Raw genomic sequence first — 27,833 nt, forward strand, 5'->3', positions numbered from 1 at the left:
GCCGGGGTCTTATTGGTGGCGACGCTATCGATGGCTAGGGGGGGGAGGGAAGGGAGGGAGGAGGTGGGTGGGGCTCGGCTGCCTCACTGGGCCTGGTCGTAAGCCAAAGAAAAGATATCGGTGATGTATGCGCAAAGATATGCCCAATTATTGCCGTTGGCGCCGGGGGAGAAAAAATATTGCGCGGGCGCAGGCTGTTTGTGGCTTCCAATCTTCCATTTCCGCGATCGAGCTGCGAGCACTGCTCGTTTGGGTAATGGTGCGGATTAGCCACTCGCCATTAGCTTCCTTGGACGGAGGGGCCCCCTTCCTCTCGAAATGGGTTGCCACTACCACCACCGATCAGATTCGCCATTACAAAAACAAAAGGCGTGGTTGGTCGAGGGGGAAACCTTTGCTAGATAAGGGTGATCCAAGTTGCCAACTATGGTGCGTTGAAATGACCCGACTCGTATTGTTTGGCAACATTGCGGCACGGTGTCCCAGAGAACACAAAAGACGGCACTTAAGCGAAGGTTTATAGATTTTTTAATTTTTTATGCAGTCAGATCATTCGATCGTAAGTTGCGATCTAGTCGGCACTCGAGTAATCCGACGTGCAATGGCTATCATGTGAGGTGACATGTAGATGTAGGCAATCGTTCACCTAAATCAAAAGGTTATGTAGGGGGTGTTCGTTTTCTAGTTTAAACTTTAGCCCCTGTCACATCAGATGTTTGATGCTAATTAGGAGTATTAAATATAAGCTAATTACAAAACTAATTGCACGTATGGATGCTAATTCGCGACATAATTCTATTAAGTCTAATTAATCCATGATTCGACAATGTGATGCTACAATAACCATTTACTAATGATGAATTAATTAGGCTTAATAGATTCATCTCGCGAATTAACCCAAGGCTTTTGCAGTTAGTTTTATAATTAGCTCATGTTTAGTCCTCCTAATGAGCATCCAAATATTCGATGTAACAAAGGCTAAATTTTAGCCTAAGGATCCAAACACGCTGTTATCCACGCGAGTTGCAGGTGATGACCTGTTGGAAAGGGACTGGCATGGTTGTTTATGGTCTGGATGCTCATCCGCTTTGTCGCCAACTCGCCATCAATCGCTCGATATTGCCTAGACATCCCAGTGAAGGGCATTGTAATAAATATACGGTGGTTGAGCTTTTTTTATGAAAAGACTGCAAATTTGGCATCTCTTTAAACAAAAGGCTGTGCTGCATTCATGTTTCGCAATTGCAGGAACGTATAGTTTTTTTGAAGTCATTGTCACTTTTTTTCTTTCTGGCATTTAGTACATTTGTCAGAACGGAATGTTCCAAAGGAATATACCCCTCTGGGAAATGGGAAAATATATTTGGTGGAGGACTGGAGGGCTCGCATTGTCGTGCAAACCTTTGTTATTGTAGCAAAACGAGAACATCCCGGGTTGTTTGTGTTTTGTCGTCCCTACAATATTAGAGTGATCCCCATAATAGTGTGTGAGAAAAGATGAAACAACAGGGCGTCTTTGCCTGTATTTCTAAAAATAAAAAGATGAAACAGAGAAACACATAAAAATTTGAAGCTCAAAAGGCCGGCTTTGAGGAACTCCGAACTCTGTTTTGAAAGCTTGCCCGTCTGTCTAAGAAACAGGCCGGCCCACTTATCCGAAATTCAACCATCCATGGCAGCCCACTACCTGCACGGTTGCAGGCTGTGTCGGCTGTACTACTCACTGTCTGCAAGTCGACTGTAGCTGCGTTGCAGCTTGCAATACTGCGATACCTTTTTTTTTTCATCGCGAATTCACGATGAACTGCGTTAACATGTTTTTTTACATCATGCGCTAACATATGTTAAGTGCGCAGGCAAACATGGCTGCAGATTGCCATGTGATCAACCACCTATCTAAAGCTTTCGGAAGCTCGTAGAAGGGGATTCAATCATGACTCACTAAGATGGCATGTTCTCAACTCTCAAGCATGGGAATCATACCCCAAATGTCATCTACAAGTAGTGAAACCAGTCTTGGAGCATAAATGTGAAGGCGGGAATCATCATCCGAGTCGAAATCATCAAACATGAAATCCCCCGTGCGCTTTCGGTATGACGATGGGATGCATCTTGAGCAATACTCTAAGGAACAGTTTTATGCAAGTAGGAAAAGGAGTGATCGATCTATCTTTTGTTAGACTAATGGGCCTCGGTGGTCTATTACTAAATCAATTAGTAAATTAAATCTCAAGACCGCATACGGTGGTAGTTACATTCGAAATAAAACTACCTTGGAGGTTGAGAAGATTTCTAACCAATTTATAAGGTGGAGCTATGCTACACCTATTGAGAAGTTGAGGAAGGGATAGAAGGATGCCACACGCGCTCGCTCACCACGTCGCGCGGCGCTTGGACATGATGTTGTGGGCTTGGCTTGGCTTGGTCGGGTTTTTTGCAGTTTTTAATCTCAATTGTTAGTCACTAGTAACTGAATGGCTAACACAAATGACTCGTAACTTATGGATGCTGACGCTCAAGGGTCTCTGCTGCCTATAAAAAAAGGTGTTTTTATCTGTCTTCACCACGCGTAACACACCAGCCACCGAGCTCTCAGTCTACTGTTGCGCTGCATTTTTGTTGTCCCCATTCCGGCGTTATGTGTGCACGGACTTCATCGGAAGAGCAGGCCTCCGAGCTGCGTCCTTGCTAGAGACGCTGCACCCGAGGAGTAGAAGGGCGATTAAGTTTTTGGGAGCGTATTTGCATGACTTCTCGCTGCGCACATCTACTTCCTGGAGGCGCAACTACACTATGATCATCTGCACGGCATCAACCTCTGATCGACTACATCGAATAGACTCGACTAACGATGTCGGGTAACGACACATGGCCCCACCTCAGGATACTTCCCATGAACTTTCTGATTTATTATTTATTTTCTGTTATTTCCATCGCATGGTTGATGTTCATTGCTATAGACACAACTGTTCATGCTCTTGTTTATACTATCGTTTATGTCATATTTTATTTTATATTTTGAATTAAAATAAACTGTAAAATGCCTCTAATTCCAACATCTTCGAGGTTGAGACATGGACACAACCTGAAATCCTAATCATCGCTCCCAGCCCACCAATTGTGTGCTACTACACGATGATCAAACCCACTATTTGGCCGGGTTCATCTTCAGTCTTCTCTTCGTTGCACAACAACACCTGACCGAATTTTTCCTAACAATTTCAAATTCAAGCGACAACAGAAATCACCACTAAGCTCTTACCACCCTGCAGCTGCTCAACCTTCTAAGCTCTTACCACCCTGCAGCTGCTCAACCTCGCAAAGTTGCACAAATCGATCTCGCCGGATCAGGACCAACAATGGCAGCGGCTAGTCTCGCTGGATCATCACCGTGCAGCTTCCGCAGGCGGTGGATGTTGCTAGTCTCTCCACGAACACGTATCAGGTTCCGCCGCCACTCGAGTTCGCCGTGCTAAGATATCAGCTAGATATTAGTCAGGTTGTTGTATGCAATAGATCTCCATGTATTAGAGATAAGGCTATAGATGCTTGTTGCTTTCTTTGTGTATAAGGTTGTTGTATGCGATAGATCTTCGTGTATTAGAGATAAGGTTGTAGATGTTTGTTGCTTTCTTTGTGTACAAATTTACTTCCTGTACAAGATGTACTGTGTGCCACGCCGGCGCTTTTCCCGGCCTATATAACAAGGAACCGTGACCTCTAGCGAGGCATCACGTTAAGCCATTCTAACATGGTAATCAGAGCCACGTTTCTCCAAGGTTTAGTCCATGGTGTTCCAGGGTTCCTCCGCATCTGCTACTGCTCCATCGTTCGGATTTCCAGTCACCGAGAAGCTGACGAAGAACAACTTCCAGATGTGGAAGGCGCAGGTCATGTCTACCCTCCGCAGTGTGCAGGTGGCAAGCTTAACCAACCCAGCGGCAGCAGCACCGTCGAAGACGGTTGCTAGGGCGGCCGACAAACCTGATGATCAAGTCCCAAATCCGGAGTATGATCTCTGGGTTGCAAAGGATCAACATATTCTGAATTATTTGATGTCCTCTCTTTCCCATGAGATACCTGCATAGGGTTCTACGTCACCGACGGCTGCCACGGCCTGGGCAGCGATTGAGGCCATGTTCGCTTCTCAGTCACGTGCCCGGGTCATTGGAACCCGCATGGCACTGATCACAACGCAAAAGGGAAGCGCCACTGTTGCTGAGTTTTTTGGCAAGATGAAGTCGCTGGCGGATGAGATGGCATCTGCCGGCAAGAAGCTTGAACATGAGGAGCTGGCCTCGTACATCCTTGCGGGGCTGGACATCGACTTCAATCCTCTTATCTCTACAGTGGCGGCGAGGTTAAACCCATCTCCTTGGGCAAGCTATATACACAGCTCGTTGGCTTCAAGGAGCGCATGGCGCTGCTGCAAGGCCACAACTCCGGTTCCTCCGCCTACATGGCTACTCACGAAGGGTGCAACGGGGGTGGCTTCAACGGTCATGGTCACGGCCATGGAAACGGTCGTGGCTGTGGCGGCCGCATTGGAGGCCAGGATGCATCTAATCATGGCACTTGCCAACTTTGTAGCAAGGATGGCCACACTGTGATCCGCTGCTACAAGAGGTTCGACGCCACCTTCCAGGGTGTCCAGGAGAACAACAATAAGTTCGTCTCGGCTGTGACAACTTTCTCCTACGACATCAACACTAATTGGTACTCTGACACCAGCACGATAGATCATGTCGCCGGTGATCTTGAGAAGCTCTCTGTGAGGGATAGGTACCATGGAGGCTATCACGTCCACACTGCAAGTGGCGCAGGTATGGAGATTGATCAGATTGGTCATAGTTTTGTTCATACCACAAATAAAGATCTCATCTTAAACAATATTCTTTATGTTCCTAAGGCAAACAAAAGCTGGGTTTTTGTTCATCATTTTGCTTTCGATAATCAAGCCTTCTTTGAATTTCACCCTGATTATTTTCTTATCAAGGATCGGGCAATGAAGAAAACGCTCCTTAGAGGTAGACACGAGGGCGGTCTCTATCCTTTGAAGTCATTTCCAAATAAGCAAGCATATGGTGTCACCAAGGCTTCATCAGCTCGGTGGCACAATCGTCTTGGCCACCTGTCGTCGTTAGTCGTCCAGCACGTTCTTAGCAAGAACGAGCTTTCATTTTTTTCATGAGTCGAATAGAGAGTTGATCTGTGATGCATGCCAACTAGGCAAAAGTCATCAATTACCATATTTTAGATCTCTCAGCATGTCAAGTAGTCCTTTGGAACTTGAGTTTTTAGATGTTTGGGGTCTGCTCCCACATCGGTTGGAAGATATGATTATTACATGAGTTTCATTGATGATTATAGCAAGTTTATTTGGATCTACTTTATTCACCATAATCTGAAGTTTTTCAGCGTTTTCATGAATTTTAAAGTCTTGTTGAGCGTTTATTTGATAAGAAAATTAAAGCTATGCAAACTGATTAGGGCGAGTATCAAAAGCTAAATTTTTTTCCCAACACATTGGCATCTCACATTATCTTGCCCTCACACTCATCAACAAAATGGCTCTGCTGAGCGCAAACACTGCCATACTGTTGAAGTTGGGCTCTCTTTACTTGCACACGCCTCCATGCCTCTCAAGTTTTGGGATGAGGCTTTTCTTACTGCCACTTGATCAATTGACTACCTAGTCAAGTCATTGATAATGAAACCCCTCTTAAGCATATCTTTCGTCAAACACCTGAGTACTCTCTCCTTCGTACTTTTGGGTGCGCCTGTTGGCCAAATTTGCGGCCTTATAATTCACACAAGTTACAATTATGCTCTAAGCACTGCGTGTTCCTTAGTTACAGCAATATGCATAAAGGCTATAAGTGCCTAGACGTGGAAGAAGGATGGGTTTACATCTCTCGTGATGTCATATTTGATGAGAACATCTATCCCTTTGCAAGTCTTCATCCAAACGTAGGAGCACGCTTACGCTTCGAAATCCTCCTACCATACTCTTTGCAAAATTCAGTTAGCCGTGGCGACAATTCTCATGATCCTTCTAATCTTTGTCCTTCACCTGATAATGCTACTGATGTGCTTTCTCCTACAGATGATCCTATAATTTTTTTCTCCAAGTGCAGATGAAAATTTGGTGTCAAATACGTCTGATTTCATGCAGTTCTCTGGTGTGGAAGGAGCAAATCTCGGTGGCTTCGATCCAAGGCTGATTCACCTGCGGCGCCAGCACCTGAATCTGCCTCGGCTACGCCCCTTGCTCCCCATCTACGTCCGTGGGTGCGTCCTTGGCCTTTCCCTTGGCTCCACGTGGTGCATTGCCCACCGCTCGCTCGGGCGTAGCTGGCCACGCCCCGCCTGACGCTGTCGCGTGTCCGACAGTGCCGTCGCTGTCCACCCCGGGTGTCTCCTCTACGGTGCCGAGGATGAGAGGGAGCGAATCCTCCTCGGATCAGGCGCCTGGATCACCTGCGCCGCCCGAATCCTCTACGCCCAGTGATCCTGCTGTTGATGCTGCCGCTGTCTGGTAACTTGTCTTCAACAAGGTATATGCAAACCTAAGACCTACATAGATGACACTGTTCGATGGGCAAACTTGGCCAGCACTGATGAACCTTCTAGTGTTCAAGCTGCTCTTCAAGATACTCGATGGAAGCATGCTCTGGACATGGAATTTTCATCTCTAATGCACAACAAGACATGCGATTGGTACCTCCTCAAAAGGGCAAGAATGTGATTGGTTGCAAATGGGTGTATAAGGTAAAAAGGAAAGCAGATGGTTCAATTGACAAGTATAAGGCTCGGTTAGTTGCAAAGGGCTTTAAGCAGCGCTATGGCATTGACTATGAGGACACTTTCAGTTCTATGGTTAAAGCAGCTAATACGCTTGGTGTTATCTCTTGCAGTATCTAAGGGATGGAGTCTGCGACAATTGGATGTGCAAAATTCTTTCTTGCATGGGATACTTGAGGAAGAAGTGTTCATGCACCAGCCCCCGGGATATGAAGACAAGATAACACCTCATTACCTGTGCAAGCTGGACAAAGCACTCTATGGCTTGAAGCAAGCTCCACGTGCATCGTACTCCAGGCTAAGCAAGAAGTTGTTAGAGCTCGGGTTCAAGTCCTCCAAGGCTGACACATCTTTGTTCTACTTTAGCAAAGGTGATTGCACTATGTTCATGTTAGGATATGTTCATGACATCATAGTAGCCAGCTCCTCTCAATAAGCAACAATTGCATTGCTGAAAGGATTGGAAAAGGAGTTTGCCTTGAAGGATCTAGGTGATTTGCATTATTTGCTAGGTATAGAGGTCAAGTGGTGCATTGCTACTGTCACAAGAAAGATATGCGACCGAGGTACTCCAGAGAGTTAACATGACCCTGTGCAAACCAACAGAAACACCCTCGGCTGTTTCTGAAAAGCGAAGTGTTTTTGATGGAGAAAAACTTGGACCAGCTGACTCTACCCAATATTGAAGCATTGTTGGAGCTCTTCAATACCTTACCCTTGCACGTCCTGACATCTCATTTGCTGCCAACAAAGTCTGTCAGTTCCTCCATTCCCCAACACCGGTTCATTGGGATGCAATTAAGAGGATACTTCAGTATGTGAAGGGTACGCTGAGTCATGGATTGAAGATTAGTAAGAGTACTTCAACAATGATAAGTGCGTTTCTGATGCAGAATGGGCAGGATGCCCTGATGATCGACGATCAACGGGTGGGTTTGCAGTTTTTCTTGGGTCTAATTTAATTTCATGGTGCGCAAGGAAGCAACCCACCGTTTCATGCTCCAACACTGAGGCAGAATACAAGGCATTGGCAAATGGCACTGCTGAAGTAATGTGGGTTCGCAAGTTGCTTGATGAATTGGGCGTATCACACCCTATTGCAGCTAGGCCATGGTGTGATAATATTGGCTCCAAGTATCTGTCTTCCAATCCGGTGTTTCATGCGCGTGCTAAGCATATTGAAATTGATTTCCATTTTGTGCGAGAACAAGTTGCTCAAAAATTGTTGGATGTCCGATTCATTCATACAGGAGATCAGCTAGCTGATGGCTTCACCAAACCATTGCCTCATCGAGAGTTGTTGAAGTTCATATACAATCTCAACTTGTTTTTGAAGTTGTGATTGTCGGGGGAGTGTCAAGATATCAGCTAGATATTAGTCAGATTGTTGTATGCGATAGATCTTCGTGTATTAGAGATAAGGTGTAGATATTTGTTGATTTCTTTGTGTACAAGCTTACTTCCTGTACAAGATGTATTGTGTGCCCGCCGGGAGCTTTTCCCAGCCTATATAACACGAAACCGTGATCTCTAGCGAGGCATCACGTTAAGCCATTCTCACACGCCGTGCCCAGGGCCCAGCAGCCGGTGGGATCTAAGCCTCCCGACGAATGCCGCGCTTCCAGCGAGCGCGCAGGATGGCGGCGGCAACTGCTGGCTTGCGCCGGACGGGCGGAGGGAGGCCCTGATCAGAACCAAGGGGCTATATGAAAATATAAGGAGTCTTTTTGTAAATAATTGGATCGCGATCAATGGCGATCCAAACTAGGGGATTAAATGAAATTAATAGGGTGTATTTTGCAAATAATCGGCTCGTGATAAGGGGACTTTTGCACAATTTTCGATCGGCGATCCGGTTCTCCGCCACGGCTAGCCGGAGCTCCGCCTCACGCCGGGCGGCCCTTCATTTCCTTGGGTGCCTGTCTCGCGGCAGCCCTAGCTTGCGGTCAAGCGGAGGTTTGTCGGTGTCCGGTCTGACAAAACCCCGCTTGTGGCTCGACGCCGCGCGCGGTTCAACGGAGCGGCGCGTATGGCGCCGATTGCCAGCGCGAAATCGCCGGCGGTGACGCAGTGGCTGTCCGCAGCCTCCTGCGAAGTGCAGTAAATTTCGGGCAGGCACCTTCCTCTTCTACGACGAGGAGGCCCGCCTCGTCCGTGTCCGCCTCGACGCCACCGCGCTTCGCTACGCGTGCCAGGACGTGGGTCTCCCGTGGCTGAGCGCCAGGCCGCCCACGGAGGCCAGCGGCTCCCGGCGACCCTGAGCCAGACCGTGAGGACGGCCCAGGACGTTGAGGATCCGCGGGGAGAAGGACTACGACGAGGAGGTGCTCTTCGTCGAGGGGATCGAGATCGCCGACCAGTCCAGCAGGTTCGTCAAGTTCGACGTGTTCGTGAACGCGTCGCGGAGCGGGGCCGGCGGCACGGCGGCGCAGTGCGCGGGGAGCGTGGCGCTGACGCCGAACGTGGTCCGGCCCAGCAAGGACGGATGGATCCGTGAAGACCGCGGCGAGGTTCGGCATCTGCGACCTGCTGGACGACATCGGCGCCGACGGGGACAAGACCGTCGTCGTATCGCTCGTGCCGAGGTGCGCCGGGGACATGGTCACCGTCGGTGGCGTCAGGATCACGTATGTTAGGTGAGGCTCTCCTCCTTCCTACGACAAGTATGTGCAAGCGAGACCTGCTCTACGACTACGAACTATCTGAGCTGTGTTCGTGCCACTATAATTATATTTATATGCGGGCTAATGCGAGGGTAATGATTAAACAAGAGCAAAGAGCATTGATATGTACAACACTACAGTAGCAAGTTACCAGCCATATAGAACAGGGAGCGCCATATGACGCTGTATGGTAGTACTAGCATACTAGCTACGGGCATGAAACAAATACGGCCGTCGGCCACCGGAAGGTGTCTGGTTCAGAATATGCTTGCTGATCATACACAAACAGATCATACATGTAGGTGCAAAGTGTCATTCTGATTGCACAAAAGTTGGCACGGAGACAGTGGCATACTGAACCGGCAGTCAATATATAAAAGACACTGGTAACGACGGAGCTCTAGAAATATTTCGATCCATCCCATCCTCCAATATTCGCATTTGAAAGACTGGCATACAGCGAAAATAGCAGCAAGTACAATTGTCTCGTCCAAACAAAATAACTAGAACAGGCTGAGGACGCAGGATATGCGCATTACACTGAGAACTAGTTCAAGCGACCATACTGATAAGCTCATAAGCACTAGGTTGGGTGAATATATGCGACCATACTGAAAAGCACTAGGTTGGGTGAATATATGCCATGCTAGGAGAGGTAGTAGCTATAACTAGTTCGGTCTGTCTGACCACTCGACCCGGAGGATAAGGTTATCATAACCATACCCATTGAGCTTGCTGATAGCCTTCTCACCATCCTCTCTGCGAACGAAGTTGACAAAGCCAAACCCCCCGCTTGATCGAGTCCACTTATCCCTCGCGACGAAGGCACGGGTAACAGGGCCAAACGTGCGGAACAGCTCGAGGAGGTCGGCCTCATGGGTGTCCTCTGACAGGTTGTTCACACGGATGGAGTTCTCATCATTCCTCCTCATCATACTTGCTCTCCGCGTATCAGCACCTTCTTTCTTGTTTGGAGGAACATACGCTCGCTCACCAGGTGGTGCTGCACGGCCGTCGGCACTAGGGGGCGTGTCGACAAAACCTCCTGCCTGTGGAGCAAGGTCTTTGTAGGGGCACTTTGAGGTCCAGTGGTCACCCTTTTTCTTACAGATTCTGCAAAGCATGAGAAGGGCACCGCCTCTCATACTTTCCATAGACAGTGGATCACCAGGAGTAGATGGTTCCTCAGCTTGCTTCCCTACAATTGAATTAACTGTTAGCAAACAAAGGCAAAAGGATAACAAGATTACAGCAGAACCAGCAAGTTTTGAGGCTTCAGAACCAGAAAAAAGAATGTATGTAACAAGAGAAACTGTCATTTGCTCTAAGAAGATTAAAGTCATAGTATTAGAAGAACGTTAACAATGGCTGAACGATAGATTTCTATATCCACAACACAAGATGTACACTACAAAGCTGACAGATCATTTGGCGAGTAAGGTTTTGATCAAAAAGTTAACACTACAAAGCAGTCATGCTAGATTTAATATGCTTGCATTCAGGTTTCAGGAGGATGTAATCCTAATGTGGAATGAGATCACCTGCAGAATTCGAGTATTTGATATGAAACGGAACAATCTGTCTACAAATTTAAGAAAGGGTGTAGAGCTGGCCTCCTTCCTTTAATACACTAAAATTAGCAGTCAACAGCAGATAGAATTATTATCTAGACATTATACAGAAGAGTCAATAGGAAAATGCAGAATGGTAATTTTGGGTGTTTGGTAACACTAACGCAAGAAGCGATTGGAATGGGATAAAGGCATGCCAATTCCATGGTAGGTGGTACGAAAGTATAAAAATACAGTATAATCTGTGCACACCACACGTCCATAATTGACATCAATACGATTACTCGATTAGCACTGCGATGGAAATGGTCGACACACATTATGATTAATCATGGTTAACAGATGAATCGATCAACGCGGAGCAGATCTAGGGTGGGAGAAACGCATGGGGGGATAACAGGAGAGCCAATACCTGGGGCAAGTGGGCGCTCGAGGAGGACCTCTTCGGTGGAGACCATGGTGAGGCGCGAGCCGGCGTCGTCCCTCTTGACGGCGTCGCCGAACTTGGTCCACGCGCGGCGCTCGACGGCGCTCCTGGAGAGGCGCGTGCGCGCGAGGCTGCGGGTGCGGGTGGTGGTGGTGACCTTGACCTTGTTGCCCTCATCGTCGAAGCGGTACTCGATCACCTTTTGGAGGCCGGCCGCGTCGGGCCCGAGGATGACCCGCGGCGGGAGGAGGAGGCCGAGGTCGCCGTCGTGTCCGCGATGTCGCCCCACCGGAACTTGTGCTGCTGCTGCGTCGCCACCGCCGTCGCCATGGCTCTCTCCCGCTCGCTGCGTGCGTGCGTTAGGGCTTTGGGGGTGCGGCGCTGCGGAGAGGCCAGAGGGTGAGAGAGCTTCTTCGGTTCGGCTGCGGCTTCAGATTGGTTTTCCGGACCGTAAGGCGGTATCGAGAACATGGCCTATATAACTCGTGGGCTGGTACAGGTGGGCTTTTTCAACAAACCGAAACATAATTGGGCTGCAGTAGGTCCATTAGGCCCAGTGTTAAAATGCAACAGTTTGTATCTATCTTCTCAATCTACCACCATCACTGGTCCTCAAAAAAAAAAAAATCTACCACCACCACTTGGGTGCACTTTTATTTCTACCATTAGCCTGTATCAACGACATGATGGGCCAGACCCCACGTGTCATTCACTAGCTTTGTGGTACAGATAAAAGTATAGAACGCGCCCATCAAGTGATATTATGGATGATAATCCCCATTTTCTCCTAAAGTTCGTGATCCGGTCTGCGACCAATGACACTATGACAACATTCCAAATCTCCAAGCAAAGAGAAACACTGCACCGAGACAGAAAAAAGGATGAAAGGAAGCAGCTCGAAGCATTTATGCGTACTCGTTATACTGATGATCGTTACATGGAGCAGTCTACGGATCTTCGAAGGGGCCGGGGCACGTTGCACTTGCACGGTAGGCGGTCGGTAGCATCGATCAGCCGACAAACGGTTGACATGAGAATAGGACGGGCGATCGCTTTCATTCAGTCGATTGATCCGGCCTAGAAATTTTAGGCTAAAATGCAGCTTGTGCCGGGTCAGTCAGGTAGAGCCAGACGCCTACGCTGTCTGGAGCAATTTGACTGTTTAGTCTTTTAATGAAAATTTGGTTCACATCGATATGATCAGCGGGTGTCGCCGTACAAATCAGTTGACAGTCACCAAGTCGCCAGCCAATAGTTTGCCGAGGTTTCCGACGTGACACGATTCTTCCTGTCCCTCTTAGGCCTTAGATTAGCCCTAGCTCTTTACCCGACTTCTCTCTCAGCTCGGGCGTCAAGCTAAGCAGGCACCAAAGCACACGGTGCCGACTGCCGGCCGAGACTGCAGGTACGGTGGTGCTGGGATTTCCACTCCAAAGGCGCCAGCCTTTTCGCCCCGACCTCGACGGCCGATCGCGTCGCGTGCATGGCCTGGGTCCCGAGCGCAGGCAAAGGGTGTTGGAGTGAGAGGGAAATGCACAGGGAAAAGGGAAGATGGAAGACACGGGGCACCATGATGGCGGAGCGATCAGTGGCCCGTACGTGCAAGCGCACTGCCGGTCGCATTTGCATGGGGATGGTGGGACAAGTGACCGCCACCCCTTGGCATCTCGCTCGTAGAGTCGTAGTTGTATTGGCGGTGTCACTCGTGTCGTGCTAGGCAAATGATGTGCCCCATCCATTCCATGCTTCCGCGCTCGCCCGTGCGATACAACCCCGCTGCCCACCACCATCACCGGGCGACACCGCACGTCCGCACGTACGGCGCTCGAGCGGGCCGCACGGCGTGGTGGGCGGGCCAGCCTTTCAGCTAGGGGACGCTGGCCCACGCCCACGCGAACGGAATGGACGCGCGGCCTCCCGCACGCTGCTGGGCCACGGACACACACGCAATGATGGCGCGTCGTGCGGCCTAGTTCAGCACTTGTCTCCTCTATGGCTCTATTTCTCGCTCCATCTGTTTTTTTTCGCTCGCATCCTGCTGGCCATGTGGCCAATATCTCCCGTCTGGCCATCTGGGTGGACCGGTAGAGATGCTGCCATTGGTGGTGCGTAGCCGTGCGCTGCTCTGCCGGCGTCCGTGCACCAACGTGCACGCGTGGCCCGAATATTTACTCGCACCTTGTCCTGTTTCTGCAGGCTGCCGCCGTGCGTGAGACCAGATCGCTCTTATACGTCTGGCATGAACAGTTCACGATTTGGAAAGATCCTTATGTGGAGGGTGACAGCGGAGCGGCGTAGCTACGAGGGATGGTATGAATGTGCAACGTCCATGGCTCTCTGGGCGAGCATGTTGTCCGATGGTGCGATTGGTGATCTACATTGGCTTCTGAAAATGTGTGTGACGTCCCTGTTTTGACCTGCCTGATAATGATGTGCACTGCTATTCGGCTCGACGATTCTTTTCAGATCAAAGACGATACTGATCAACGCTCTTCGTTTGTTTCATTCTTCTAAACTGGAGTATTGAGGCAGGTTCATCCTCAGGATCGACATGGCCCCAACATTTGCTTGCCTGGCCTTGCCCTGCTTTGTCCGGCCTGCCGCCGTATGTATATCAGACCAGATTGCATTTATACACCTGAAAGGATTCTACTGTGCTTTTACATGAACATGTCCGAAGATAACCTTGCATGGTTCCGGAAGAGAGGGTCGGCAAACCAACCAATTCAAATGGTCCACCCGTATTTTAGTGGAATATACACTTGTACACGAAAGATGTAATGCTACTGTCTCAGTGCTCTCTCTGTTCGAAATGCATGGGTCTCTGCTCAAGCAAACTTTACTTGTTTCACCTTTTCTTTTATTGAAAGGATGGCACTATGCTAGCCGCCATTGCACTAACGGTCAGTATATGAAGCTGTTCGTTACATACGTATATCCACGCACCACGGGCTAACCCACATTAATTGAGTAAAACCACGTCTGCAAAATCACACAAATAAAAGATACATGGGCAGTTCTTAAGCTTGTTCTATTGTACCACATAGATCCACAAAAATCAAAATCAAATTCTAGCACAATCCCTATTACCCTTTTTTTGTGACACAATGATGCTCTACTACTTGACCTCCATGTAGTAGTTTGGCCTGCACAAAACGATGAGGACCTGCTAGTTGATCAAAATAAGATTTTTGGATCTGTGGCGTTACTGATCATTTGCTATTTGTAAGAGGTGCACAGCAGAGTGCTGCCCAATGTTGGCAAGCAATGTAGCATCATCCAGATGCAGGCATGCAGCAGCAGTCCAAACGCGTTACACGTGCTCTGCCGTGTGCCATACTGTCCACAGCAAGTAATGATTGCCCAAACTATTTCCATGCAAACACATTCGGCATTGTCCACTGCTCGTGTCCCCGAAAAAACCTTTTTTGTTTTTTTTGCTCCTGTTACTAGTATTGCTTTTTTTTTCTGATGATTTTCTTCAGCTATTGTTAGCTTGCCTTCTTTCACCCAAAAACACCACGGTCCATTTACTACTATATATACTCAGGTGCTATCACATTGAATGTTTAATCATATTGAATGTTTAGATACTAATTAGAAATATTAAATATAAATTAATTACAAAACTAATTGCATAGATGGAGGCTAATTCGCGAGACAAATCTATTAAGCCTAATTAATTCATGATTAGCACATATTTACTATAGCATCACATTGTCAAATCACGAAGTAATTAGGCTTAATAAATTCGTCTCGTGAATTGGCCTCCATCTGTGCAATTGATTTTATAATTACCTCATGTTTAGTCTTCCTAATTAGTATCTAAACATTCGATGTGACAAGACTAAATTTTAGTCCGTGGGATATAATTTATATGAGTTCGCTAGCAATGCGAAGAAATCAGTCATGGCACCTACTACGTAACATAGCCTCGTCAACTCAGAAAGAGTAAAAACACGTGCCCAGGAGAAATCGCTCCATGGAAAGGGGACGCGTGTGCGTGGAAGTTGGCGAAAAATGGCAGGGACACAGAGTGATGGTGCAACTCCCGGCCCTGATACACTCGGATTCTGCTGGAAACATAAATGATGAATGGTGGCGCAGTATGCTGAAAGATATCAAAGGCAACAAGAGAAGATCGGTGGCTGCCGTTCTCACGTACACATTATGGCATATCCGGAAGGAAAGAAATAGGAGGATTTTCGAAAATACAAAGCTGAGGCCCGATCAAATATTCTGTCTGATCCAAAGTGACATCTCCGTTCGGAGGAAGGCCTGTGGTACTCCGTTCATCCGAGAGGAACTGACTGCTCTTTAGTCTCATGATGTAGGTTTATTTTAGTTTGAGTTCGTTGAGTTCGTAATTTCGAAAATGCAATCGTCATGGAAGTTTACTTGCAACTCTATTTCCTTCTTAAATGAAAGAAAGTGCTCCTGCAATTTGTTCGGAAAAAAAAACAGAGTGATGGTGTGCATTTTCTGGCAAAATAGTGTGGCAATCATTCATTCTGGCCGGCCGCAAAAGGTCCCGCATAGCACTGTGCTAAGGTCAAACCAAACATTCTTATTTTCCATTAAATGCCTCACGCATGCCCTTGGCGCGCTGCTTGGCACATCGATCGCTAAGCTATGATCCTGCTAGCGCGAACGACGGTGCTGCACATGCACACACCAACAAGGCGATCATTGCCACTGCCACGTCTGCATCGTTTCTGGTTCTGGCGATCTACCATTGCCCAGTCTTTTACTACTAGCTGCGTACTCCCGTTGCCTTTCATCGGTTTGATGTTTCCAAGTTGCGAGAAGGATCGTAAATGTGCATGTCTCTGCTCGTGCCTCGTTTCTAGTAGGTATGGTGAAGAACGGATCAGTGATAAAAAAAAATGTTCCATAGAAACGGTTAACGTTGAATTTTCCCATACGCCGATAAGCTAGCGCACGTCGCGCCATGCCGCCATTGCTTCACAGTTGCTTGCACGACCATCTCCTGATTCCTGAATGCCGTTGCATCTCTTTTAAATCCACCTACTGTCCTCCAATTTTCTGCATCAAGATCGCACGGCCTGTGAGGCCTCAAAGTTCGCGTCCAGATAACAGTTACCGCGTCGGTCCTCGACTGCACGTACGCGCCTGGCGGCCTGGCCATGGGCATCACCTCCGGGTTTCGGGCTCAGGGGCGCAGTCGTTGACAGTTGCCACAGTAGTGGACATCGTGATCGAATTGCTAATCCACGAACATGGTCTTGTTGTCCCCCCTGCTGTTCAACCGGAGCTACCAGTCCATCACCCAACGCGCGCTGTCGGCAACGTGCGTGTACGTACGTTTATAATACAGAGTGCGCGTACACGGTACACGTGACGTATAGGTCTGGGCGGCCGGGTGACGTAGACAGTACAATGCACTGCGTGAGGGTTGCTCTGCTGAAATCTCATACTACGCGACGCGAATGGCATGCAGGGCATTTCTTCTTTCCTGAATAAGCCCACAGGGAGAACTGGCAACAGGGGTGCTGTGGCCTGTGGCTGGATCAGAGTATCAGACCGCGATCGATCTACGGATGATGCAGGAGATGCGGTGTACGTTTTTCCTCGAAATGCGTGCTAACATGAGTACTCTAGAACGGAGAGTGGGCTTGGAATCGTACTCTCTTCATGGTGAATGCGGCGCATGCAGGCAAGCGCGATACTGTTCGTTTGCGCATGGCACTGCACCGAATCACAAGCTCCTTCTTCCTCTCGCTACAAACGGAAGCCAGCGGTAGGCACTGCAAAATTCTCTCGTCCTGACGAGCACGGCATCATAAGGCATTAGGCTAGCTAGGATACCATACGCGGGCGCACAAGCCCCAGAGGCCCGGACGATAGGCGAGGGGAAGGGTCGTCGCTTGCTGCCCTAGCACACTGTCGCCGCCGCGGTCGAGGCTCGATCTGCCTGCACCGCGGGCGCTGCACTGGACGACATGCCTATGCACTGTGGCCCTATACCGCCAGCGTACTGCTCCATATCCATATTGTATTCCATAACAAGACAGGTAAAGCTCTGCGCTAGTTGGGTATCCCAGCGCCGTGTGTACCTCGCGCCTGTTGCACAAGGAGTAAAGAGCGAGCCCACAGTAGCCGCAGCACCTGCTGGCTGTGTCTCGAAGCGTGTACGCGCCCCGCGTCATAGACTAGAGGAGAGAGAGGTTGTATAGAAATTTTTATTCCATGGTAAGTTTGGTAACGAGTCGTTACACTAGCAGTAACGTATAGAATCGCCCTCCATACATACCCATAGGGCCATAGGCCATAGGCCATAGGATCAGGTTCCTACCGCGCATTGGAGGTGCTCTATCCGGCCAAAGTTCAGAGTCCTCGCAGCTATGCATGCACAAGCTTCTTCCTCTCTGGCCCTCAAAAAGAAAAGCTTCTTTCCTCTCTGCTACGTGTGGAAGCCGGGTCTTGGACGCTGCAAAATTCCCTACTACAGACACGACGGCGGCATCAGGCACGTACCCGGTGCTGCCAGCATCATCCGCTACCTATGCGGTATGCCGCCGCGGAAGGCCAGGACGGCAAGGCTCCACCATGCAGGTCGCCGCTGCCCGGCGCGCTCTGTGCACAGGGCCAGCGGCCAGTAGATGCCATGCCTATCCACTGCTGTAAGAACAAGGCAAGCAAGCTCTGCCGCGTACGACGGCACGGCGCGCCTGTCGCACAGGGAGTAATAGGCGGTAGACCGCCGAGCTGGCTCCCGTAACTCTCCCGGAAAGACGTGACATTACGCTGCACTGTACGCCTGCCTTCACTGCTACAGAACTCATATTAGTCCCGGTTGGTAGGGTGCATATCTCCTGAAAAACGATCCGTGATTAATCAGTCGAGATAAAAGGAGAGATCTTTTATCCCGAGTCCCTCAACCGGGATATAAGACCCCCTTTTAATCCCGGTTGGTAAAACGGTCGCCACGCCAGGGTCTGCCTCCCGCCCCTTTATCCCAGGGGTCTCTGGGAGGCCCTCCACACGCGCAAGTCACAAGTTACGCGATTTTTCACATGAAATATGCGTGTGCGCGGTCCGTGAGATTTGAACCCATGACCTCAAGCCTCGCGCGTAGCTTCCTTACCATCTCACCTACACACCACATCTGCCTATATAGGGGATGCTATCCTTTTGTATTAACTCATGGAGGACCCTTTAATCCGGGTTGGTAACACCAACGGGATTAAAGACTACCAACCGGGATAAAAAGGTTCGAGGGATTTAGTCCTTTCCCAGCCACACATGGGGGACCCTTTTTATCGTGGTTGGAAACACCAACCAGGATAAAAAGGGTTCGAGGGCTTTATTCGTTTTCCAGCCACCCGTGGGGGATCCTTTTATCCCGGTTGGAGTTTTCAACCGGGACTAAGGACCCCATTTTATCCCGGTTGCTTTAGTCCCGGGTGGTAATACCAACCGGGACTAAAGGGTGAACTTTTAGTCCCGGTTGATCTTACCAACCCGGATTAAAGGGTCTCCACGTGTGTCTGAATTTTTCAACCGGGACTAATGGATCCCCACGAGTGGTTGATTTTTGAACCGGGACTCCCCTTTAGTCCCGATTGCAAATACCAACTGGGAGTAAGACCTGGTTTGGTTCGGTTGCTTATTTTTAAGCAACTGTCACATCGAATGTTTAGATACTAATTAGGAGTATTAAACGTAGACTATTTATAAAATCCATTACATAAGCGGAGGCTAAACGGCGAGACGAATCTATTAAGCCTAATTAGTCCATGATTTGACAATGTGTTGCTACAGTCAACATTTGCTAATGATGGATTAATTAGGCTTAATAGGTTCGTCTCACCGTTTAGCTTCCACTTATGTAATGAATTTTGTAAATAGCCTACGTTTAATACTCCTAATTAGTATCTCAACATTCGATGTGACACTTGCTAAAAATAAGCAAAGGGAACCAAAAACCCCCTAAATTGTAGCCTATCATGGCGCACCACTTTTTTTCTAGGCTTAAATTAAACCGGGACTAAAAAGGGATCAGTCAGTTCTCTAGTAGCCAGCAGTGCTCGCCTCTGGGCGCGCTGCACAAGACATATCACAAGAGGAGATCAAGCCTTGTTTAGTTGCTAAAATTGGGAGTGCCAAAATTACTGTGCCGGCACTGTAGCACACTGTAGCGTTTCGTTTGTATTTGTGAATTATTGTCCAAACATTGACTAATTAGGCTCAAAAGATTCGTCTCGCAAAGTACAACAAAACTGTGCAATTAGTTTTTAATTTCATCTACATTTAGTACTCCATGCATGTACCGCAAGTTTGATGTGATGGAGAATCTTCTTTTTGCATAGTGTTAAAGTTGGAAGTTGGGGGTGAAGTAAACAAGGCCCAAGTCGCTCCTTCTCACCTCCTGTGCGCTCGCGTACGTAGCTACTCCTATCCTAGGTACGTAGCGTAGCCCGGGCGTCGCACGCGGCACGACGACCTAGCTACTGACCTAGTTCGATCGGTACCTGCCGTTCCGGCTTGGCACGTCGTGTTACACGCCGCCCGAGCGTAACAGGTGCTTTGCTTATTTTTAGCAGGTGTCACATCGAATGTTTAGATACTAATTAGGAGTATTAAACGTAGATTATTTACAAAATCCATTACATAAGTGGAGGTTAAACGGCGAGACGAATCTATTAAACCTAATTAATCCATTATTAGCAAATGTTTACTGTAGCAACACATTGTCAAATTATGGACTAATTAGGTTTAATAGATTCATCTCGCCGTTTAGCCTCCACTTATGTAATGAGTTTTGTAAATAATCTATGTTTAATACTCCTAATTAGTATCTAAACATTCGATGTGATAGGTGCTAAAAATAAGCAACCGGCACCAGGCTTGTGAGAGTTCGGGGCAGCGGATGGCGGATCCGGCGACCGGCGGCCTCGCGGCGTACAGGAGGGCCGGAGATCCGCTTGTCAGGCGGCTTGCCTCGCTGCAGGCTACGGCAGTACGGCGGCAGCCCTCTGGGCCGTCCGGCTCCGACCGGCAGCAGGCCAGAGACTGACGGGGACGTCTGCTTTTTCTACCTTCGCTTTTACTTTCCTGCCAATGGGCACCCGCTCCCATCCACGGTGTGTGATGCGCTGTACTTGCTCGATCGATCGTTGGCTGGACGCCTGCACTAGTACACAATGTAATATTTTTGTTGGCACAGAAAAGTGCACCGATCTACAACTGGGCCCAACATTGTATTTATTTTTTCAATCTTATTTGTGGTGATTACCTTTGTTCGGACATATATTTTCTTTAGTTTGAATGTATATGAACTTCGGTGGAGTAAAATCATCCATCTTATGCTATAGCATGCCTCCAAAGTTAACTGATGATGGTCATGTACAACAGGCAAAGTCTTCCCATTCTTTGCTTATTGGCGAACACCTTGGCTTTACATTTATATATACCGTGACTTGATCATTAGGTGTCTTGTATAATTCCTTTTCTTTTGAAATAGTTTGTCACTTCGTTCAAGTCTTGTACGCCCGTTGCAACTAGTACTAATTCAATAAGGAAATGGGGTCAAAAGAACTTCATACTTGCACATCGAACAAATGGCCAACAAAAAATGAGCAGAGATGAGTATGATACACAGGGAATGGTGGGGACAATCAACTTTTCTGAATGGCAAAAGTGTAACAAGTTTGACTTAAGACACCTAAAAACAACCTACCATTTGAAATGAGTATAAATTTAACCCTGATAAGCCAGAGGCAAATCTAGTCATCACAGTAGTCTTACACAACGACAAAATACTAGGCAGGGACACCAAAATCAACATTTATTCGAGGACCGTACTTGATACAAGATCAATCCACTGCCATTTTATTATCCCCATCTTCAGCTCCAGTATCCTGTTGCTCTTTAGCCCCACCATGGCGTTGCATTGGCCCAAACTCCACACCGTGCATCATAGTGAATCCAGTCTGATGATGCTTGTGAGGGTAACACACTTGGAACTTCCCAGGTCGTTTCAATTTCCCTCTCCACCTGCCCAGCAAAACAGCCCATATGTTAGTGCAAAAGAGCTTGTATTAAAGCCTTCTGGTAAAATGGCTTGTTGGCTACTGAGCAGCACCAATGTCTAGAGATATTGTGATTTCAGAAAATATAGACATACATCAGTTTACCATGCTATTTATCTAGGGGCTTGCCATTTGCTGGCGGAAGACAGGGAATCACCTGGAGTGCATGCTGAAAAAATTGGAGATCCTGGACTGAATCCAGGTGTAACCAAGCATTCTTTCTGCGTCGAAGATGACAACTCCCTGTAGCCTTGCATCCATCGTGCCAACAGACAGCACCAATGCCTTCTTGTCCCAGCGGTCAACCATGCCCATGAGGTAAACAACCCGATTGTCACTCAAGCTGAGCACGGGATATGCTAATAAGAGACTATCAAGGGATGGCCGCAGAGTGGATCCATTGTCCTGCAGCTTAGGCAGCAATTCGACATTGGCAGTGTCATCATCAATTATTATACTGTGAGTATTGACAGTGCATTCCTTCCGCCAACTATCCTGCTCCTCCCAAGGACTGGAGATGCTCCATGTGGAAATATCCCAGCCCTGGCAATCAGAGCTGCGGTGCATTTCAACAAGAGTAAGGCGACCTTTGCTGAAAGCAAAGTCCCGATGAAGCAGAATCTCATCACAGCGGAAGCCGAATCTGATGAGATCTCGGGGTAAAGGCAAGTACCGCTCACTTCCGCGGTGAAGCAAGTCGCAGACGAGGATGCCCCGCCAGGGGTCAACAAATGCCACTACACCTCCTCCGAGTGCAATCACCTTGGCCGTGATATGGGTCATTGGCATGAGGAGAGAAATCGTGCTGGTGGTCCATTTCTTGTCCATGGAGTCATAGAGACAGAATTCGAAGCTCGCAGACGGGTTGGCAGTGAGATTGAGTGCGGCGATGTAGAAGTGGCCGTGCTCATCTGCGTGTGGGCTGGTGGAGCCACCCTCTTCGAGGTCGCGGCGGGGGAGGAGCGCACTGCTGTAGCGATAAGGCATGTATAGGTCAGGCTCCTCGACGCGCCACAGCCAGGGCCCCCGCTTGCCACCGCCGGCCTTGTAGACGAAGTAGTCGCGTTGATTGGGGTAATCGCTGAGCGAGAGGCGGAAGAGGACGAGATCTGCCTCCGCCGCCTCGATGGTGGGCTCCATGATCAACTCGGTCGGTGGCAGGTCAGGGCACCAGACGCAGATGTAGGAGACGAGCGGCGGGGGCGCCGTGCAGAAGGTGACCCTGATTGCCTTGCCGTTGCTCATCTCGGAGTAGGCGGAGGTGGAATTTTCGCGGTCGGCGACGTAGGCATGCAAGTCGAGGAGCACCCAGGGAACATTGTTGGGAGGGTGGCCGTGTAGAGGCGGACAAAGAGAGGGGTGTGTGGATACCTCATTGCTCATTGTTGCTTGGATCTCTCCGCTCGATCTCAGCCGGGAGGAGTCCGAATCGAAGTTGGGAGCTGCTATCCTTGCTGGAGAATCAAATCCAAGATGGGATCGAAACGAACAGCATAGGGTTTCGGGGGGAAGGTGGAGCCGTGGAGGAGGAGGAGGAGGAGGAGGACGGCGACGGGGAAAACACGGGTGGGTGGCGGCGAGGGGATAATCTTCCTTTAGGTTAAAGCAAACGAAATCTCAATCCACCGTTCGATCTGCGATCGGCCACACCCATACCTCGGAATTTTTTATATTTTTATTTTTATATTTTATATTTTACGTAATTTGCAGAAATAAATAGGGGATTCAAAAATTTGCAGAAGTAGCCTTCTGCCGCCGGATCAAACACCGTCATTTGAAACAGCGGTTGGAGCGGTGGACATAGGTAGCACCGTTTGAAACGACGGTAGCTAGCTCTCCAGGGGCCTAGTTTATGTGTGTGTTGGCAGCTATAGCCGGTTTGAACCGGCTATGACATGGGTTTTTTTATTTTGTTTTCATGTAATTTTGTGTGATATTTAAAAAAAATATCTAGTTACATTGGAAGCACTAAATATTCAGATATGTCACTTTTAGTTGCAATATGAAACTTCGTAATTTGAGAGAGGTAGAGAGCTTTGAGGAAAATAATTGAAAATGAATTAACTCCTGACCATTAGATACATAGCTGTTTTCAGCAAAATAGATAGAAACGAAAATTCGTGCACAACATACTAGTGGCGGGCCTAGGATTTTACCACAGGGTATGCCGAAAAAAATCTTATGCAATTCGATAAAACCATTTACAATTTGATAAAATCATATTCTAATTCGGTAAACAACATGCACTAAATAACATGATAAGTCTTAAATTTAAAGATTAAGCTAGAAACAAAAACAAATCACAATATAAATAGTTCAAATGAAATACAAATAGTTCGAAATATAGCATAAAAGTACAATATTACTTGTCTGCTTTGTTTACCCGCCGCTTTTTGAATGACATGGATATCTTGATTATATTATATTCATTCACTTGGAAGAAAATATCCCGCTCAATGAATGTGACTAGATAATCGTCCAAAACACTATCATCTAGCTTATTCCTTGACTTTATTTTCACTATAACCAATGCAGAAAATACCCTTTCAACACTCGATGTTGCCACTGGTAAAAGCAATATCAATTTGAGAAGCAAGTAAACTATATCATACACTTTGTGCCTCCGTGTTTGAACAAGCTTAACTAAGAGATCAACGATGTTGTCTAGACCCTTGAGGCTATCATCTCATTGCATGTCATCAATATAATTATCAAGTTGCAATTCAAGTTTTAGCAAATCATTGTTGGAGAAGTCCTTAGGATAAAATTCAACCTGCGGGTGGTTGTAGTGGCGGAGGCGAGGGCATAGGATCCGTGATTTCTTCAATTATCACTCCATTCTGCTATTCTTCCACAAAAGTTTCAACTGGAGATGGGACAGCTCATGCTTGATGCGACGGTAGTGCAAGCCGCGATGCGCTGAGCCGAGAATCCAAGCGCCGACTACCTCCCCCTCCCTTGCCAGATGCGCAAGCGGCCTAGTGGGCCATCTTGTAGCGCCTTAGGGGGCGTTTGGTTCCCTTTGCTTATTTTTAAGCAAGTGTCACATCAATATTTAGATACTAATTAGAAGTATTAAACGTAGGCTATTTACAAAATCCATTACATAAGTGGAGGCTAAACAGCGAGACGAACCTATTAAGCCTAATTAATCCATCATTAGCAAATATTTACTGTAGCAACACATTGTCAAATCATGGACTAATTAGGCTTAATAGATTCGTCTCGCCGTTTAGCCTCCACTTATGTAATGGATTTTGTAAATAGTCTACGTTTAATACTCCTAATTAGTATCTAAACATTCGATGTGACGGGTGCTTAAAAATAAGCAAACCAACCAAACCAGGCCTTAGCCAGCAGCACATGGGCTATCACGTATCACCTGCAGAGTTGAGTTGCTCAGCGCGTGGAGAGCTATAATATAACTTAACACGGCCTATGTATGTATATATTTATAGCTGGGTCCCAAGGTATGCCGTGGCCCACCCGGCATACCCTGTGGATCCGTCCCTGCAACATACGAACAACAACAGCTCTAGAGCGAACAATTAATTATATATTGCAGTGGGATATGCAGCACAGATGCTATCCTAAACAAGTGCCGTTGCTAAACCTAGTATACCTTAAGTAATTGAAATAGCCGGGAATAGAGCCATGTTTACTGTCTAGTAGAACTGGCTTTGCGAGAGTTGGGAGAGCTCAGCTCCATAGTAGCCAGCACCCCTGGAGGATGGCGGAGACGGAGAGCGATCCTTGTTGCGGTGGTAGGGGTACTTGCACCACGAATCGGTACAAATCAAGTCACATGCCATGTTAACTGCCTAAGGATTTGCATCAACTTCAGATTGAAGATTCTCGACCTTACTCTCGAGGTCAAAGAACTTGCACTTGAGGTAGTGGATGTACTCTTGGGTTGGCTCAGGAAGAGGTGGATCGACATATTTCATATAGTGGCAGTTTCCTTCATCGAGATAAGACTGAACATGATTTTAGTTTGTAGCCCAAAAAGTTTAGAAAGAGTAAAGGCCTCAATAATTTTGCAGCACAGTCCTGTCCCTTTTACGTTATGTCTAATCTATGCATCAATTCACAGATGCATGCTTAGCATTTCCTACCTCTGGGATTATTAAAAAAACTGATCGAGAGTACCCTAATAATTGCTTCTGAACTACCTATCTATGTTATAAAAAAAAACTAACTCATGGAACCTTCTTAAAAATTCCCCGCACCTTAAAAGCGACCAAGTGTTGCTTTCTTGCTTTGCCCATATGCTTTTTACCTGAAAATATTTGTATGTCTCCCTCAATTTGTAATGAACCTCCATTACTTAACTGTAAAAAAGAAAATGTTATATACCTAGATAACCAACATTATGAATGTGAGAATAAAAAAGAATCTGAATCAACAGAGGAATATAATTTAGAAGGCTTAGCCCCTGTTTGGTAACATACCCTAACTTTAGTACCTGTCACATCGGATGTTTGGATACTAATTAGAAGTATTAAATATAGTCTAATTATAAAACTAATTGCACAGATAGAGTCTAATTCGCGAGACGAATCTATTAAACCTAATTAGTTCATGATTTGACAATGTGGTGCTACAGTAACCATTTGCTAATGATGGATTAATTAGGCTTAATAGATTCATCTCGTGAATTAGTATAGAGGTTCTGCAGTTAGTTTTATAATTAGCTCATGTTTAGTCCTTCTAATTAGCGTTCGAACATCCGATGTGACTCTCCTCAAGTTTAGTACCTCGTATCAACCACCCCCTTACCCACGTCGGCCATCTCAGTTAATGGTAAAAGGAGAAGAAGGGAATTTCTCATTGCCCGGTGGGCGGTGTCAGTCCCACTGTCCTAGCAGCCTTGCGCTGTTGCGCCATGCCGCCATGCCATGGCTCTCGTCCTTTGTCCTTTCGCACATATCCGTGAGCTGCCGCCTGCCGCAGAGCCGGCAGAGCCGCGCCGCGGCCAAAACTTTGGTTTCTACGCAACTTTTATGGCAACTTTGCTTCTACAAGTAGGCAAAGCAAAGGGAAGGATGGAAGCACAGAGAGTAAAAAGTGCCTAGCCTCCGTAGGCTTCGGTCAGTATCCCAGCTGCTCGATTCGCCTCCCAGTTCATACTGCTGCGTTCCTCGAGAGGCCTTCTGCACTGCCGCCTGCCCGCCTCATTGAAAACTTAGGCCTGTCTTCTAGCTACCACCCTCTCCATGTTCAGGCATGGAAGCTAATGCATGGTGCGAGGAATTTCCAGAGGCACAAAATCTTTATGCTCAGAGCTTGTGAATCTCTCTGCACATCGCTTCCTTCATTCTTTTTTTTTTAATTTTATTCTGGCAAGCTGCCAACAACTAGCTTGTTCCCCTCTGTTTATGCCCTTTCACTGCTCCCACCATTTACGACAAAACAACGTATGCGCTCCTGTACATTTTCCCGTGACTTAACCTGGGAAGAAAATCCTCTCTGCATTCTGAACGCATGCAAGGGACAGCAAAAACTTTGAGTGCCTTTTGCTTGCATCTCAGCAGACCTTTGCATGAGCGGGTGCTTTTTGTTTGCATCTAGGCCTTGTTTACTTCTCAATTTGGGAGTGACAAAATTAGCATTTTGTCATAAATGCGCAACTGTAGCGTTTCGTTTGTATTTGTGAATTATTGTCCAAATATTGACTAATTAGGCTCAAAAGATTCGTCTTGCAAAGTACAACAAAACTATGTAATTAGTTTTTGATTTCGTCTACATTTAGTACTCCATGCATGTACCGCAAGTTTGATGTGATGGGGAATCTTCTTTTTCATGATGTCAAAGTTGGGAGTTTGACCTTTGCGTGAGCGGAACGAAAAGTACTCCCCCGTAGCCCTGAACAAAAACACACGGCAAGGCAACGGTCCAGGCCCTGCAAGAATTAAATCCCGTTTGTTCCGTTGCAAGTCCCCGACTCTCCTGCAGGGTGAAGCGGGGACACCGGAGACGGTTTTTGTTCTTTCTTTTTTAAAAACTCTCTGTCTCTCTGAGATTACTAGATTTTACTACCGGTGGACAGATCGATGTGACGTGTGAGTACGACCGACGTCTCCATGCATCCATGCAGCCAGGTCCAATCGTCTACGCGAGCTGATTTGAGTTGTTCACAGTTTACTGCTCCCAAGAATAGAGCTCGACCTGACCTAGGCACCTAGCCTTGTATAGGGCTGGCAGGTGTAGCCACAGCGCGCTGCGGACGGATGCCGGTCGGTTACGTGATCTGAGCTTGATCGCTCGTCAAGTCGTCAGTTCATCACTAGCCAGTGGCCCATGCAAAGACACG

General features: G+C 47.5%; 1 protein-coding gene, 1 non-coding gene and 1 pseudogene across 2 annotated transcripts; 1 reads left to right on the forward strand and 2 right to left on the reverse strand.

Annotated features, from left to right (window-relative positions):
- The first annotated feature begins 4,274 nt into the window (after positions 1-4,274).
- Positions 4,275-4,412, forward strand: LOC117866083 (small nucleolar RNA Z247). Its single transcript, XR_004642776.1, has one exon. It is a non-coding gene; the product is annotated as a small nucleolar RNA Z247 (small nucleolar RNA).
- A 5,376-nt stretch (positions 4,413-9,788) lies between these two features.
- Positions 9,789-12,179, reverse strand: LOC117865480 (uncharacterized; annotated as a pseudogene).
- Positions 12,180-21,094: 8,915 nt separating this feature from the next.
- Positions 21,095-23,106, reverse strand: LOC117862724 (uncharacterized). Its single transcript, XM_034746221.2, has 2 exons — positions 21,678-23,106; positions 21,095-21,485 (listed from the first exon to the last, which is right to left on the reverse strand). Exons 1-2 carry the CDS (start codon positions 22,901-22,903, stop codon positions 21,305-21,307), a joined length of 1,407 nt encoding a protein of 468 aa, XP_034602112.1. The 5' UTR covers positions 22,904-23,106; the 3' UTR covers positions 21,095-21,304.
- Between the last annotated feature and the right edge of the window lie 4,727 nt (positions 23,107-27,833).

Source organism: Setaria viridis, chromosome 7, assembly GCF_005286985.2.
Source record: "Setaria viridis chromosome 7, Setaria_viridis_v4.0, whole genome shotgun sequence".
Taxonomy (NCBI): Eukaryota; Viridiplantae; Streptophyta; class Magnoliopsida; order Poales; family Poaceae; genus Setaria; species Setaria viridis.